Here is a 17,528-nt window from a genome sequence, read left to right as displayed (position 1 = left end):
ATGCCGAGAACACCAGAGTGGGTGGGAATCCTGACTTCCAGCAGTAAAAAGGGCAGAAGGACTTAGGTAACTGTTGGGAACTGGTAGTTTTATATACTGAGACTGAGGTGTGTGTCTGGGAGGGTGAACGTGTGCAGATACACATTCAGTTGAGGGTGTAGGGCTGGGAGACTTCGGGCTGCACCCATGGGTGGGAATGGCAGTGGTCAGTGGAAGAACAGGAGGCAGAAGATAGGGGTCACCCAGCCCTTGGTAGGATCCTGAAATTTTACCAGACAGAATAAGTTAAAGAAAGAGAGGATTTGTCTGGTACCATGGAGGGGTGACATGGGCGGGGGGGATTGGAGGGCAGAAGGCCCTCTGACTACAATTAGATCAATTTCTTTTTTTTATTAAAGATTTATTTATTTATGCATACAAGAGCTGGGGTGCAGGCCAGAGATGCGGTGGGTGAGAGGATTCACCAGAGACAGAGTGGGGAGCAAAACAGGCAGATGTACTGAAATACACTGCTGAGGGGAGCAGCGCGCAAGGCAGGAGAGACCTGCTGCTCCATGTGGTTTCATGTGGGTTAGCTCCCTGGCCAGCCAGGCATTGAACACATTCTGTAGTGGCTGGCAGTAGCTTCATTGCACAGTCTTAAACCCCTGCACTACCAGGGAAGCCCCCAATTATATCAATTTCAAGGTTCAGACCCAGTTTAGGGTTGGCAACCTTGTAGACAGCTCAAAAGGAGAACCCAGGGTCGGTGGACAGGGTGAGGTGCATGGAAGTCTGCAGGGCACTGGACTGAGGACATTTTGCAAGGAGTTGCATACCATCTCCAGCAGCGGCCCAGAGCAGGCAAAGTGTCATGGGGTGAAGGGCCAGGGGAAGTCAGGGCCAGGCTTGAGAGAAAGGAGAGAGAGAGTATGGCCTCCTCCTAGAAGGGGAGAGGGCAGCAGTCCTGCCTCCATCTCCTTCTCTGTCCTGCAGGAAGAACTGGGAAAAGGAACTAAATACCAAGGCTGGAGGGCCCCAGGGTGGAGTCCGTGGGGTGAGCTCAGGTCAAACCTTTCACCCTAAAGTGCCTCAGTTCTCTCCCAGCTGTTAAACAGGGCTCTCGGTTCTTCCCAGGCAGTTAATGAGTGTTTACAAAAGAGCTTGGAGATCCTCAGATCTCAGCTGGGCCACCACTACAGTTATAAAGCTCAATAAGGGCTGAGTGTTATTTGGGGAGGGGAGGAGTAAGGGAAGGGAGGAACAGACTCCTCTCTTACAACGTGAGGATAAACCCCAGCTCAGAGAGAAGCACAAGCCTCAGCTGCCACAGGATATCCTTGTGCCCGGGGATGGAGGTCACGCACCCCGGTACCTCTAACCACTGTGAAGGCTGGCCTCTAGCTCGCCGTAGGCAGAACCCAGACTAGCAGCTGGTCTTCATTAACTCCAGCTCTTTTCACCCCCCACTGTGAACCCACAGCTTCTACAGGCCTAGGCTAGAGGGGGCTGCCCTAGCCCGACCTTGCAGCTGACTCTAGGCTAGGGGGCACCGCACCAAAGAACAAGTTACCAGCTGAAAATAAAGTTGAAGCTTGCAAGACTCCCTTCTCCCACTGGGAGCAAGGAGAGAGGAAAGAAAGGAGTGTGGGGGTGAGAGGGTGGAGGTGGGGGAATTTAGGGCAAACAGCAGGCAGTGAAGTCAGCTGGATGGAGGCCCAGAAACCCCCACACCCTGGGGCCAAGTTTTACTCTAGCTTTGCTTTCAGCTTGAGTCTTGGCTAGGCCCCAAACTAGGGAAGGCCCTGGCTGCCCTTTTCCGCCTCCCTACCCCCACCCTTATTAAATACACATTTTATCTCTCAGCATCTTCATTATCTTAACTGAAGGAGACAAGCAGTGGATGGCGGCAGCAGAGAGCGTCAGGAGAGGGGGGCGGGTGTGGGGAGCAGGCGCACCCTTGTTATAAAGTGCTGATCTAGCTCTTTCAGGCAGTGTGGGAAACAGAGGAGGGATCAAAGGGAGCGAGGCTGATTCAGAACTCAATTAGAGCTTTTTAAAAAAGGAGCTGGCTCTCTCCTTTCGCCAGTCTTCAGACAGCCTTTACCCAGGCCCCTTGCACCCAATTAGCTTCTCCTGCCAGTGCCTTGGGGCTGGGGTTGAAAATCAAGGGGAGGCCAGAGGGCACGCCTTCTCTCCCTTCTGAGAAGAGGGAAACCTGCCGCTGTTTGTAGCTTGAAAGAGACTGTCTTAGAGGGCACCTCACCTTTTCAGGAGGAACCTGAGCTAACAACTTTCCCCAGAAGTTGAAGTGGGACATCAAAGGTGGGTTCCTACCTCATCCCTTGCCAACTAGAGGTACAGCTTCCGGCCAGTCTCCAGGGGTCCTAGGGAACATCTAGACAGGCATCCCTCTTCCCAGCCAGTGGGCAGGACTTTCCCCAAAGCCCAGGCATCCTGGAAGCAGCCTGGAAGTTGCCCCAGGCAAAATACATCAGAGGGAGCGACTGGAACAGAAGAGGTGAGGCCAATGAATGATCCACAATTGGCAAGTCAGACGCTGTGAGATGGGGCACCTTGCTGACAGGGCCTGCTCCACCTCAGTGCGAGGCACGCATGCTTACCTCAGATTAGAGCAGTCCCGGGCTTGGAGGGAAGAAGGGTGGCATTTTACTTGTTCACTTTTCTGTTCATTCAACAATTGTTTATTGAATCCCTCCCAGATAGTGGCACTGGGCAAAGTGCTGGGGAGGGAGGCATACAAGTTAAATAAAATCTCAACCTTGGCTCTCTCACTGGGCCTCCTTCAGGAGTCAAGGTAACTCCCCTCCATACTTTTTTAAACCCCAAGCCCTATCTGATTCCCACTTTCCAGTTTTTATTGGTGTATCTTAAAAGAGCATTGACTGGGGCCTCCCCGGTGGCGCAGCGGTTGAGCGCTGGGTTGCGAAGCTGCGCGCGGCCTCTGCGGCGCCGGTTCGATCCCCGGCTGCTCCCCGGCCACCGGAGGAGGGTCCCACATGGCGCGCAGACCTCTCCTGCCGCCCGCTGCTCCCCTCAGCAGTGTACTTCGGTCCTTCTGCCTGCTCTGCTCCCCGCTCTGGCTCTGGTGAATTCTCTCGCCCTCCCGCGCCTCTGACTGTACCCAGTGCATGTATAAACAAAACAAACAAAGAAACCAGCAAACAAATAAATAAAGCATGCCTCTATAAAAAAAAAAAAAAAAAAAACTATTTAAAAAGAGCATTGACTAAAAGCAGGGAGCAAGGGGTGGGGTGGGGGTAGAGAATAGGGCTCTGCCAACTTTTTTTTGATCTCTGGGTAGCTTGGACCTCACACACTCTTGCCAGTTATCTAGCCACAAGGCAAGTCTTCATTGAGCCAGAAATGTCAGCGGCAGTTCTGGGGTTGAAACTCACACCAACTTTATTGTCTCTGTTCTTTCCATGGCAATACCCACCAACGCTGTATGGAAGCTTAATCTGCTTCTTTGAAGGATGTAAATAAAGCAGAATATAGACGCATACCCCACCACCTTCAAGAAGAATGTAGGTCATCATGTCTGCCATTTGTGTGTGAGGTAGTCTATGATCCCAGCAAAAACCAGTAACCACGAGCCCATCCTGTCCCACTACATCTGTCACCACCTTCCCGAAGGTCTCAGCTTCGGTGAGAAAAGCCAGCAAGGAACTTCTTTCCCTCAGTCTGCTTCCTGGCTGTCTGAATTACACTGAAGACTTCACTGACAAACACACATCAGCTTCTGCTCCCACAAGGGCAGCGGAAGCCAAGCAGGGACTCTAAGTCGGCTTCATGCATCATTGACAGAACCAACCCCGTTCCAATTGCTGAAGTCTTAAGAGCAGCAATGACCTAGAAATCGACAGTGGGGGGAGAACTGAAGGAAAGAGTCTTAACAAACCAGTGCACAGAAAACCCCATTTCCAAATACCAAGGGAAGAGGAGAGAAAAGGAGGTAGAGGGGAAAGAAACTTGGCCCCTTTGAATCTGCAAACGTGATCTTGGCTCAGGGCCACGGAGGCTACATGGCAGCCCCACTGCGAGTCAAGCCGTGTTCTTGACTCAAGCCCCACAGCTACGAGGAAGGCGCCAAGCCTCAAACACAATGAGGTGGGGAGGCCGTTCTTTTTTGGGCAGGATCCTACTGTGGACACAGAACAGACAGCAGCTGCCCACAGTGTGGAAACAAACTGTAAAGCAGTCACGTCTCTTAAGGCTGCAGCATCCAATAAAATGTAATTTAAATCAAGCCTCGCATCTGTTCTCAATCCCATTCAGTCTCTGCTTTCCATCAGCCTTCGGACAATCTTTGCAATTATACTTATTAACCCCTTAAAGCCCCCCTTCCCAAGCTCCTAGTGGGTATAGGACCATGTTCACTCGCAGACCCTCGGAGGGAATGGATGCTCTAATAAAGGAATGTAAGGGTGAGACGTTCAGACTCCGTCCATGGGCTCTGCTCTGCTGTACACACTGGCGGATCGTGTTCATTTCAGAGGGCTCTAGGTGCGCCTTTCTATCCCGTATCACCTGCTGAACGCCAGATCACATTGCAAGGAGACAGGGGGCAGCATGAATGAACCGGTGGCCAGCAGATCTTTTGTACACATATCAAGTTCCCAAACTCAAGTCCATGTTCGAGGCAGGAGGAGGTGGCAAAAGAGCTCAGGAAAAGTGCAGACTTGGCACCAGCCAATGGTATCACACATGGTTGGCATTCCAAACATTTACTCAAATTATGAAAGTATAGCAGTCTCCAAAACTTGGTTTTTTTTTTTCCCACCTTCGCTCAAAACTACCCCAGCCCCACCCCTGCCCTTTCAGGGTAGTGAGTGTTATAATGGTGCCCTCTGGTGTCCCCATCACAAATTGCCATTTAATGCTACTGGCAACAAAACACAGACACAGGGACTTGAGTAAACCATATGGATTAATTTATCTAACAAGAGTAGAAAAACATGAGGTTCAGATGAAAACACAACCCCGGACTAAGGCACCTTGAAACAAGCGGCTTTATCTGAAGACAGCTGAGACTATGGGGACAGTTCGGGGAGGGATTTTCACATTGCCTTCTGAAAACTTTTGCGCTCTTGAAACGCTTAAAAAAACAAAGAATGCCACATGAAAATAAATATGTTCACAATCTGTAGTTACATTCTCCTTACCACCCCCATGGCCTTGGGAATGCCCAAGAAACTCAATGAGTCTTTAAAATGTCACAATGTGGAAGTATCTGCAATATGAACACGGTATACTCCAAAAAGAAATTTTTCTGATTAAAGTGTCCTCCAAGTCTCCATGTGGACTTGTTTATTTTCCTGGATTATCCTTTTTCATTCTTCTTCCTCTAGTCCCAAAGTTCTTAAAAAAATACCAATGGTTTGAGGAAACAAAGAAGTGAATATATGCACATACACTTAGAAGCATATTGCTTACAGACACACAAGTGGTAGAGGTAGTGAACATAATTAAAAAGGGTCTACTTGGTCATTTTTAATGTGTAAAAACAATTAAGACCCAAAGATATTATTTTGTGCTAATATTCATAAATTGATAGATTAAGACTGATCAGTTTCAAGTAAAAAAGGTCTTACTTGTTTTCAGACCTCAGTGTATAATAACACACTAAAATGGAGACTCCACAGCTCTCTAAATGTCAGCTGGATACTTTCAGATGGATTAGTATAAAATAAAAGAATTTAAGGTAATCCAGAGGCTAAGATATTTCCAATTAAAGCTCTGTCTTTCAGAGCATGCTCTATTTCCTCCTCTTCAATCTTCAAGGACACCTGGAAAAAAAGAGAAAAGAACATTTCATGGTGGACAACTCAGAAAAGCAAAGTTTTTATTACACAAACTTCTACCATGTCACACCTTTCTCACAAGAGGCAAGCTGAACACTGCACTTTCTTTTTCTTTTCTTTTTTTTTTTTTAAGATTTATTTATTTGGGCCTCCCAGGTGGCACGAGGGGTTAAGCATCGCACAATGAAGCAATCCGCAGCCTCTGCAGCACAAGTTCAATCCCCAGCAGGCTAGAGAGAAACCCACATGGCAAAGCAAATAAATATTTTTAAAAAAGAATCTTTAAAAAAGATTTATTTATTTATGCCTACAAGAGCTGGAGTACAGGGCAGAGATGTCGGGGGTGAGAGGATTCACCAGACAGAGCGGGGGGCAGAACAGGTAGATGGACCGAAATACACTGCTGAGGGGAGCAGTGGGCAAGACAGGAGAGGTCTGCTGCGCTCTGGCTGGCCAGGGATCGAACTCGTGCTACAGAGGCTGCGGATTGCTTCATAGTGCGGTGCTTAACCCCTTGTGCCACCAGGGAGGCCCTAAACACTGCACTTTTAACGGCCTGACCAAATATCTCATTCATACCCGAGTCCCACTCTCACAGATAACCCTACCTAATTTTTTTATTCTTTATTTTTAGTAAAAGATAAGTTCTCCAAAACAGAGCAATCAAAAGCAATGTCACTAAGAAGCAGTTATTTGTACCTTTGAGAAGCGTGTCTCCTTGTTTTTCTTTAATCCTAAAATGCCCCTGGCCTCCAAGAGCCCTGAAAGTGACAAACACTCCGACTGGTCCACAGCTGCCACCTGCTGTTTGCGACAGACGTTACTATAGGCATCATATAACTGGAGGAAACAAGGAAGAACAAAAGTCACTTAAAAGTCCCATCTCTTTTAACCTTAAAATCGTCTAAAAAATGTGAAGTCTGATTTTGCAAAACTGTTATCTGAATAGCTCAATTCTTTCTCTTGTCAATAAAATTCTTGAACAGACATTTTGTAGACACTGTCAAAAATCTACACTGTAATGCAGGAAAGGGTTTTATATATTTCATAGAGAGAGGCAGAAATGAAGGGGAAAAGATTAACGGTAAATTCTCAACCACAACCCATGGGAAATAAAGTCAGCTGCCTGTTATATGGTACCAGTATTTATTCTTACTGTTAAAATCCATTTTTAATTCATATCAGCTGGAGTCTGAATAGGTCTTTTGGAAAATATCTGCTCTGCAAAACAGATTCTCATCTCCACCCTGGCGCCAGCTGCTGAGATTCCCAACTAACCTTCCCCAGAGGGACCTCTTTGATTTTCAACTGCCTGGTCAAGAGCAGCAAAGAGCAGACCAAGATCTTCTGCTGAAGAGGGAAGGAATCTTGTGCTCCTTGTTGGTTCAAAGTCATTCTGCTGCCATCAACTTCTGATATGACTTGGGATATGTGAACAAGATTAACCCGCTTGGGAACCAGTGACTCAGAGGGTGATTTACCTATAAAGTAAATAAATTGAGCTTAATTAGAATTTAGAAGTAGTGTATATCAGGACAGATAATACCAAGTTTTAGCTACAGGAAATTCAAGCACAGTCGTGTGGTGAGCAAAGCAAAGCTTCTAAGTCTGTCACTAGAGACCAAAAGATGAGAGAACACTGTCCTCAGAAGGATGCCTAAATAACGGGAGATTACTTGGAAAGCAGAGTTACCCTTTTTCTGGGCAGAATGGTAAACTGTCCTGTCCTACAGAATGTGATTTAGTGTCAGAAAGACAAAATGCAGCTCATGAAAAAATAAGCACGACAGACTACTGTATTCTCTTGGAAGTTCCTAATAGCTCAAAAGTAAAGGAGAACAGAACCAGGAAGCCAAGATAATGACTGTGTCTGGCAATTAAGAAAGGGGAAAAAAAGTTGGCAAAATTACCTAATAGTCTGAATCAAATGAGTGGCTTAATGTGGACAGTCAAGTCACTCTTACATCAGTCCTCCCAAGAGCCTCCCCAAATGACCTTTGAGGTTTGATCCACTTGCCCAAGCTGATCTGCAGTAGAGCCACACCTGAGAAAATATGATGGGCTATCTTAGCAGACAGCACCACCTCAAAGGCCAGAGGTTGGGAAACTGCCAACAAGCCACATAGGACTATAGCCTCATTGTTTGCAGATGCATGAATTGCAAGATAGAGGAGGGATTTGCTCTGTAAGAACCTTTGCTAGGGCCTCCCCGGTGGCGCAGCAGTTGAGCGCTGGGTTGCAAAGCTGCCCACAGCCTCTGCAGCACCGGTTCAATCCCCGACTACTCCCCGGCCACCAGAGGAGGGTCCCGCATGGCGCGCAGACCTCTCCTGCCACCTGCTGCTCCCCTCAGCAGTGTACTTCGGTCCTTCTGCCTGTTCTGCTCCCCGCTCTGGCTCTGGTGAGTTCTCTCACCCTCCTGCGCTTCTGACTGTGCCCAGTGCTTGTATAAATAAATAAAAATAAATCTTAAAAAATAAATAAATAAAATGCTTCCACAGCTTCCTGAAGAATTAAAAAAAAAAAAAAAAACTTTGCTGGAAGTTACTTCCTGAGACCATGTGCAGTTGCCCCACAACATGCTTCTGTTTTACCACCAGATAAGGGATGCTGCAAAGGACCAACAGCAGTAAAGAGGAACTGGAGATCCCTGGTCAAGTAACAGGATATTAAGGCTGAAAGGAATTTCGAGCTCTGTGTTTGGCCCCTAGCCACTGGCTCAGTCCCCTCTAAAACAATCCCAGCAAGTGCTCATCTTTCCATCTTTTGCTTGAGTAGCTTCAATGCTGGGGAATCCCTACATGTCAAAAAACCCAGTTCGTGCCAGTTATTAAAAATTGTGCTCCTATGGGGCCTCCCCGGTGGCGCAGCGGTTGAGCGCTGGGTTGCGAAGCTGCCCGCGGCCTCTGCGGCGCCGGTTCGATCCCCGGCTGCTCCCCGGCCACCGGAGGAGGGTCCCACATGGCGCGCAGATCTCTCCTGCCGCCCGCTGCTCCCCTCAGCAGTGTACTTCGGTCCTTCTGCCTGCTCTGCTCCCTGCTCTGGCTCTGGTGAATTCTCTCACCCTCCCACGCTTCTGACTGTACCCAGTGCATGTATAAACAAAGCAAACAAACAAACAAACAAATAAATAAACATGCCTCTATTTAAAAAAAAATTTGTGCTCCTAGTACTTAGTAGAAGTCAGTCTTCAGATAGCTTTCTAGTCATTAAAAGCTACTCCCACATATACCAGAAGTCAACCGACAGGAATTAGGTTAGTCAAATCATTTCTGCCAGGAACTTACAATGTCTTTTAGCTATGTTTGTGTGCTGGTGGTGTTCATAGGGACCACTGACAAGCGTAGATGTTATATGTAGGGGAGAAAAGCGAATAATCTAGAAAACAGAAGAGAATCCAGCCCCTCATCTATGCATTGGCATATATTAGCTGCCATCAGCCTAAGCAGTAAGTTTGGCTACTTCTGAAATTTTTTTTATTTTCTTTCAGCAAGTTGATGAAAAAAGTTTTCTGTGGAACTATAGTGCTGGAAACAAATCAGACTGTCCTGATTTGTTCTTAAGATTAACACTGAACAGTAAACACTGACAAGGTATATAGTTACCTATATACTATAGTATATAGTTCATGGTCATTTTACATCTGCAGGAGATAAGAGAACAAGACCAAGCAAAAGGAAAGCTAATTTCGTCATTTTTGTTGATATTCTGCAGTTTGCTGTAACAGTATCATCTTGGTACCTCTACCCTCCGAGACCTGTTTGAAGGTATGAGATATCCCAAACTGAACTCAACCCTTCCACTGCCTGATTCCCTCATATTTACCAGGCTTTGCTTTCACCTATATCGAGACCTACACTGTACTCAACACAAGCACCCAGAGAAGTTCATCTGACCTACTGTCTCTCACTTTCATTCCTAGAGCTTGGGAAAAAACTCACTCTGTCCCAGTCACTTATACAATATTCTTGGAAACTCATTTCTAGCAGTACGTGGACCATTGTACTGGCAGGCAAGATTAAATAAATGAAAGTGACCTAAAACACACACACACACAACAAATGGGTGAATGTGGATTTAACCATGTCCATTTCATCTTCTACCTTTTCCCTCAGAAAAGCCAAGCTTCCAATTATAAAAGAAGACAGGAAGGAGATAAACTACTTACATTCAGACAGTGGTTTGAGGATAGTCTGGCTTTTGACATCCGACTCTACAATTTCAATAGCTCTCCTATAAAAAAATATTTCTAAAATTAATTTAGGCTAAGACAAGCCAAGCCAAACTCCACACCAAACCACCAAGCTCAAAAACAGTCATGTTAACAAAAAACAACATGTTTTTATAATTTTAAAGCCCCCAAACAAAATGGGGTTATGTCTCAGCTAAAGGGGACTTAATTGCCTTGAAACAATTCACGGACCAAGGAATCTGAGAAATTTCAATGCTACATGGTTTTCTCTTAGAGATGCCAAGTAGGTCACTAAACATTGAGCCAATGATAACATTTTGGATGAGGAGAAAATGTCATGGATAGGAGAGAGGACATGCAGTGTGGGTGACTGACGAAAGAGAGCCAGTACCACCCGCACACACCAGACCTAACAGGAGTCCTCGGGTATATATACATAGGCTCTGTGTAGGCTAGAGTACAGAAGCCTACTCGACTATTGCTCATAGCTGCAGTCTTCACCCAAGTTGTTTGCTGACTAGGGAAACTTTTAAATCCAGGCTCATGCCAACTAGCAATAGTCTAGCTTACTCTCCTACTGCTCTCTCCAAAGTACTTTGCCCACAGGAAGCCATAAGCCAGACCTGGATCTTCTGCATGGCAGTAGGGGGAGGCTGGACCAGCGGGCCAGCACAGCAAGTACGATTTTAATGGCCCCAGTGTCCCTACTGGGAAGGAAGAAATTTCATCAGTCAGCACAGAGGCTTTCCCCAGCAGGAGGGGCAGGGGGATGGGAAGGGAGAAAGAGAGGTCTGGAGTACAACTGTGGGGGACCACCAACTGGTGGAAGGGGTGCTCACAAAAGCAAAGGAAGGGGAAAAAAAGTCTAAAGGCAAAGATGGTTCAGGTCCATAAATAAACCTGCTTGAGACCAGCTAATGGAAAAGTAAACTGGAGTCTTTTTTAATACAAATGTAATTAACCAATCTATAATCACCACAGGGAGTGCCAGCAACATCTCATTTGTTTCTCCCTCTGTAGGTAATGGACTGATAATGTTTCAGACATTAACACGGTGGAAATGCAGAGCTCCCCACTGAGAAACAAGTCCTCCTTTCTGAGCATAAAAAGTGGCAGGATAGAACCTCTTAAGCCACATTCACTTGAGTTACATGAGACAATTAATGACATTTCTTTTTTTTTAATAAAAGCAGGCAACAGTACCATAACTCACCTGCAAATATCTAGTGCTTTTCGAACATCCCCGGAAACAGCAGAGACTTTTCGGGCACAAAACTGAATCGCAGCATCGTCCAGAATCTGATCTCTAGAGACCTTCAGAGAAGACAATAAAAGATGAGTTTTGACTGTAAAAAAAAAAAAAGATGAGTTTGGACTGTCACTTAAGTCTCAGACAGAAATATTTGCATACTTAAGCCTAAACATGATTGGTCACCCGTTAGGTCTAGGAGATGCTCTTTCTGTTCATAAGTAAAATGAAAACGTCACACATTTAAGCAATTTGTAGTGTAGAAGGTGGGAGAGGTCCATGAATGGAAAAAAAACAATTGGAACTCAATGAGCAAAAATAATCTAAACTAAATCTACTTGGTCATTTTCGAAAAAGAAAAATTTTTCATGTGCCCAATTTTTTTTTTTTGAAGATTTATTTATGCATGCAAGAACTGGGGTGCAGGCCAGAGGTGTGGGGGTGAGAGGATTCACCAGAGACAGAGTGGGGAGCAGAACAGGCGGAACTACTGAAATACACTGCTGAGGGAGAAGTGGGTGAGACAGGAGAGGTCTTGCTGTGCCATGTGGGTCACCTCACTGGCCAGGGAACAAACTCGTTTTGCAGTGGCTGCGGATAGCGCTGTGTCTTTAACCCCTGCGCCACCAGGGAGGTCCTGCCCTGTTTTTAAAGGCCATTAAAGAAGCATTTGAGTGATTCCTCAAACACTTATTTTTATTTCAATGCTGAGGCATCCAAATAAATGGACTCATGGGTGGAAATTCATATAAAAATGTTCTCACTGGAGCCTCCCTGGTGGTGCAGGGAGTTAGGACGCAACCTATGAAGCTGTCCACAGCCACTATAGCACGAGTTCGATCCTCGGCCAGGGTGTTACCAACATGGTACAGCAGACCTCTCCTGTCTCACCTGCTGCTCCCCTCAGGGGTGTATTTCAGTCAATCTGCCTATTCTGCTCCCCACTCTTGACTCTAGTGAATCCTCTCACCACCGCCCCCCCCACACACACCTCTGGCCTATACCCCAGTTCTTGTATGCATAAATAAGTCTTGAAAAAAAAAAAAAATGCTCTCACTATGGCCCATAAGAACTCCCGACTCTATTAGTAAAGCTATCAAAGCAAAATATTTCACGACCATAGTTGGGTTTCCTCAAGACAGGTGATCTAAGAACACATGATGTGGCACAAAGGTTGGCACTCACCTTACTTAGTCGATCCTGCAAGATAGTGGCGATCTGATTTTTGGTGTATGGTGGAAAGTTCAATAGTTGTGGCTTACATTTTTCTCTAGCTTGAAGCCTTGGCAAAATTCTGTCCGTGAGATCCAGGGTATTAGCAATACCTGAGGAGAGAAGTAACACTCATCATCACTGATCATCCTAAAAGGAAAGCCAACTCCTTGGAAAGTGAAATAAAATTCCCAGTTATAATCCAGCATTCTAACTGTCTGCTTTCTATTTGCTGCACTCCAGCCCCACCCCCACCCCAATGCTCACCATTTAAGATGTACAGTCATCATAACTGCTCTTTTCAAGTTAGGTTTAGAATTGTTCACTAATAAGCAGAACTTCAAACACCAATTACCTTTGAAATGCAGTATTATGTCATTTTTATCCAGATTTAACAAAACTGGCATGACTTACATTAAAAATTACTACTATTTGGCCTCCCTGGTGGCCTGGGACTTAAGTCTCAGCGTTATCAGAGCTATGGCCTGAGTTCGATCCCCCACCAGGGAGCTAACCCACATATAGAGCAGCAGACCTCACCGGCTGCTCCCCTTAGCAGTATATTTCAGTAAATTTGCTTGTCTATCTCTGGTGAATCTTCTCACTCACCCTGCACCTCTGGCTTAAACCCCAGTTCTACCCCCCCAAAAAAAATTACTAGTTCATAGAAATTTTCTTTTGTTAAGAAAGCAGAAAACTAGCTTAAGATAAAACAATAGGTGAAATTGAGAAAATTCTTTGGAGCCACTATGGAGCATTAACAACAGAGCACTAACCAATGAGCACCAGTCGCGAGTTGCTCAGCCATGGCCATTCAAACAGTGTGTACAATACATCCTGCCCTTTGCTGTCCAGCTGATCCATCTCATCCAACACCAACACACTGCACATAAAGAGAAATAATTAACCGTCCATGCTCATCTTAACTCTCCAATTTATTTCAGCTGGGCTGACTCTAGGTCACATTCCATTCTTATAGCTGAGAACAGAGTGAAGATCTCACCTATCTCCAGTCACTGTTACAACAACACTCTCACCATCATGGAAAAAGAAAAAAAAATGTTTTCAAGCAGTTACTTTAGAAACATTTTTTTCCAATATAAAATGAGAAGGTATACATTTTTTCTTTCCTCTTTCCTTTTAGGCTTATATAAATACTTCTACCATTCATGGAACAAACACAGGAAATACGCTTTTGATGAGAAAGTGATCAATACAAGAGACTAGAACGTGTCTTTTGTGGGAAACAGACCTTGCAGATTTTCAGAACACACAGCAGAGCTACTCACATCATGGGGCCCTTCTCCACAGTCATATGGTTTTCTAGTTTCCTCATCATGTCCTTCCCAGCTGGCTTGGATACTCCTTCCTGACAAATCTCCTGAGCAATAGCTGGGAAGACAGCCTGGGCACTCCTCAAGGACATGCAATTCAGCATGATAGTTTTAAAGTCTTTCAGCTCTTTCTAGAAAAATGCAAACATGGGTGTTATTTTGGCTTTGGATAAAGATTGGCCCACTCCCCAGATCTTCTATGGAAAAAAAAAAAAAAAAGATTTGATGGGTTCTGAAGTGTAAGGAGTTAACAACATATAAGAGAATAAGCTCTATTTTCACTGGAAAGATTCAGACAATGAAGCTAAAAATGTCTTATTTGGGGGGAACCTTTAATCTCCCAAATACTTCTACTCTTTCTTAACCCTCAATAACCAATGATCATTTTAGCAAAAGCATGATAATTCAGACTCTCAATCTACCTTGAAGTCTTGTAGAATTCGGCTTAAGCAGGCAGTTTTTCCAGTTCCAGGAGCACCAGAAAGATAAAGACTTCCAGCTTTCTTCCCACAGATGTGCTCCCTCAGGAAATCCCTGATGACATTCATCTCCTTTTCCCTGGCAGGCAGCCGATCCGGGACAGCTGTATTCAGGACCAGCTTTGCTTGTTGGTAGCAAGTGCCTGTGCCAGACATGAAAGGACAATTAGACACAACAGAGGTGACTGAAAGACCCATGGGGTCACATTTGGAGCCTCCAGTCTTGTTTACAAGGCTGCACTAACAGCTGCCACGTAAGAACAAACCTTCTTGCTTGAACAGTCTCACATATGTAGATTCCTTCTCTGGTGGACATCTCTGCTCAGTATTTGTTGTAATCTCTTGACCTTTTTGGGCTGAGGTATGTATTTTGTTTTGGCGAACTCTGGTTTGTTCTCTTTTGCTAGGAGATTTAGTTGCCAGTTGATTGTCAAATATCAATCTGCGCCCCTTAGATGTATGTGAGCGAGGGGGACCATTCTCTTTCTTTCCTTGCTTTGGTGGAGAGCAGGAAGGTAAGTGGGGAGTGTTGCACAGGTTGTCATCACCTGAAACATGTTAAAACATGGTCGTCAATAGCAGTGGATAATAAAAAGATTTGCAAAGAGCTGGGCCTCCCCCTAGAAAGAAGGGACCTTCTGGGCCTCCCCTTGTGCAGCAGTTGAGTGCTGGGCTGCGAGGCTGCCCACAGCCTCTGCAGCGTGGGTTCGTTCCCTAGCCACCGGAGAGAGTCCCACAAAAAAAAAAAAAAAAAAAAAAAAAGAAAAAGAAAAAGAAAGGGACCTTCTATGGTAAGAATCGCCGAAAATTAAAATGCCTCTCATCTAGAAGCACATAATGGCCACCAGATGGCACCACTGAATCTTACTATATTTAGTAGAAATCAAATGTGTTTTAGTGGGATGAACTTCTAAGATTGTGCTAAAACAAGGTTTCTCAATCTTGCTTTGTTGCTATCTTGAACCAAAAATTCTTCGTGGTGGGGGCTATCCTGTACATTGTAGAATTAAGTTTAGCAGCACCCTGGGCCTTTACCCACAATGCCAGCAGGATCCCCTCAGTTGTGACAACTAAAAATGTCTCCAGATATTGCCAAATCACCCCTCATTAAAAACAGATGTTTGGGCCTCCCTGGTGGCACAGGCGGTTGAGCGCAGCGCTGTGAAGCTGTCCACAGCCTCTGCAGCGCGGGTTTGATCCCGGCCTGCCGCAGAGATACACACATGGCACGGCAGACCTCTCCTGCCTCGCCCACTGCTCTCCTTAGCAGTGTATTTCAGTCAGTCTGCCTGTTCTGTTCCCGGCTCTATCTCTGGTGAATCCTCTCACCCTCCTGCACATCTGGCCTGTACCCCGGTTCTTGTATGCATGAATAAATAAATCTTAAAAAAAAAAAAACAGATGTTCTAAAACAAGAAAAAAATAGCAACCACTGTTCTAAAACAAGCATGTCACCTGTTTCTCTTAGTTTCACAAATATTGAGGCAAATTTCAAAATACTATTGCTAATGGCTAACTGCAAGGTCACTCAAGACACTGACAGCACCAAGTTCAGTATTAAGGAATTGAAGAATCAGCCCCACTATGTAGTTCAGGAAGTGAGCTCACTGAGTGGCTTAACTTTGAAGTTCAGTAAGCACTTAGCAATCATTTTGAAAATAACCAAAGCAGGTAGTGATTTTAACTAAAGAGCTGCTTCAAAGGACTAGGTACCTTATCACCCAGGAAAGAGAGGGGGCGAGATATTCATCAAAAAGTTGTACTTTAGGTAAGTTGATAGCTTACCCAAACGTTTTCTGGGGCTGAGAGGCAGAATTTTCACACGAGGAGTATGGGGTATGGCCTGGACATTTGTCAGCTCTAGCTTGGTGTCACTGGAGTGTTTAGCTTTGTCCAACGTCCGAGACAGCTTCCTTTTTGGAAAGCATATTGTGGCCTGTGATTGGGATCGTGTTTGAGGCATGATGAAGACACAACTGAATACAAAAAAAAAAGGACAGTCAGTCGATATGTAAAAGTGAGGGCAAAATAATGAACAAGGAATTTATACTGAGGACAAACACTCATTTCATATGTAAACAATGTTATAATAAAATGTTAGCCTTTAGTTCTGCTTCACATCCAAAACTGGGTAGTAACAGCCAACACTTGTTTACCTACTATGTGTAAGACACTGTTACAAGCCCTTCAAGTACCGGCTCATTTAAGTACTACCAGAGAGGTCAGGTCTATCTTTATCCTAAACTAAGAGATGAGAAAACTGAGGAGCAGGGAGGTCCAAAGCCACAGCAAAGCGGGGCTATAACCCCAGGGATTGTGGCTTCAGAGTCCAAGCTCTGAACCACTAAGTAGATTTAGCTTAACTGATTCTTTAGCACGTCTGACACTTTCACTCCAGGCACAGGGTCTGGGCAGAGCCCAGCAACCTCCTACATTCAGTCCTCCCCAAGCCCTCCCTCGGCCGCTCGGTCTCCCCTCCGCCCTGCACGGACTCCCCACTCCACAGAGCCCTCACCTCACACCCGAACATCTCCCTCCTATAGCGTTCGGCATCTTCACCTCACGCACAACTGGCAGATTACTCCGAGGGTGCACATGCCCCCCCTTACCCGGACCTCAGCCCCCCCGCGATCTGATCTGTGCTCCCCTCCCTCCAGCTCGGGCCTCACGGAAACCCGCGGTCCTCGCACAGCCGCCCTCGACTCCTCCGCCTCCCAGGGCTAACTCTCCTTCCCAACTCACAGGCCGCGTCACCTCAGCACCGTCTCTTCTTCGCGTATCTCGCACACGGCTCCAGGGATTCTCCACCACAAGCTTCCCAACTACACGGCGCAGCAGGAAAGCCCAGGAGCGCTCGCGCCAAATCTGCACAGTCGGAGCTTTCCCGCCTCCCGCCAAAGCGCAGCCAGATTTCTGATTGGCTGTCACCAGAGCGCCGCGCTCCGTGACCACCGCCCCTTTGTTCGTGTCCAATCAGGCTGGGAGACCCACAACCAATAAGAATCCTAGGTCTCGGCGCCTCTGTGAGGCCACGCCCACTAAGCCGTGCAGGCGTCTACATCCGGGGCCCCGGAAAGACCCGGGTGGTTGCGGCAGGGGAGACTGGGTAAGGCGAGACGGTCACACCGCAAAGCCCCGCGGGAGATGTAGTCTTTGCTAAACACCCTTCGGTATTTCCGCGTTAGTCTTTCAATGGGAGGTGTTCAGTTGTACTAGTTCTTCCTCGCTGCCACTCAAACCCAGAGAGCTCTGACATAA

The 17,528-nt window shown here is 46.1% G+C and overlaps 1 protein-coding gene across 1 annotated transcript; it reads right to left on the bottom strand.

Annotated features, from left to right (window-relative positions):
- Nucleotides 1–4,832: 4,832 nt before the first annotated feature.
- Nucleotides 4,833–17,164, bottom strand: CDC6 (cell division cycle 6). Its single transcript, XM_037494010.2, has 12 exons — nucleotides 17,013–17,164; nucleotides 16,056–16,246; nucleotides 14,537–14,818; nucleotides 14,214–14,413; nucleotides 13,747–13,922; nucleotides 13,234–13,340; nucleotides 12,431–12,570; nucleotides 11,210–11,310; nucleotides 9,973–10,037; nucleotides 7,083–7,285; nucleotides 6,504–6,644; nucleotides 4,833–5,789 (listed from the first exon to the last, which is right to left on the bottom strand). The coding sequence occupies exons 2-12, from the start codon at nucleotides 16,231–16,233 to the stop codon at nucleotides 5,700–5,702; spliced, it is 1,683 nt and encodes a 560-aa protein (XP_037349907.1). The 5' UTR covers nucleotides 16,234–16,246; nucleotides 17,013–17,164; the 3' UTR covers nucleotides 4,833–5,699.
- Nucleotides 17,165–17,528: the final 364 nt, after the last annotated feature.

Source organism: Talpa occidentalis, unplaced genomic scaffold (assembly GCF_014898055.3).
Source record: "Talpa occidentalis isolate TD23 unplaced genomic scaffold, MPIMG_talOcc4v2.1 talOcc4.7, whole genome shotgun sequence".
NCBI lineage: Eukaryota > Metazoa > Chordata > Mammalia > Eulipotyphla > Talpidae > Talpa > Talpa occidentalis.
The sequence above is the reverse complement of the archived record's forward strand: the minus strand, read 5'-3'. Positions and strand labels throughout refer to the sequence as shown.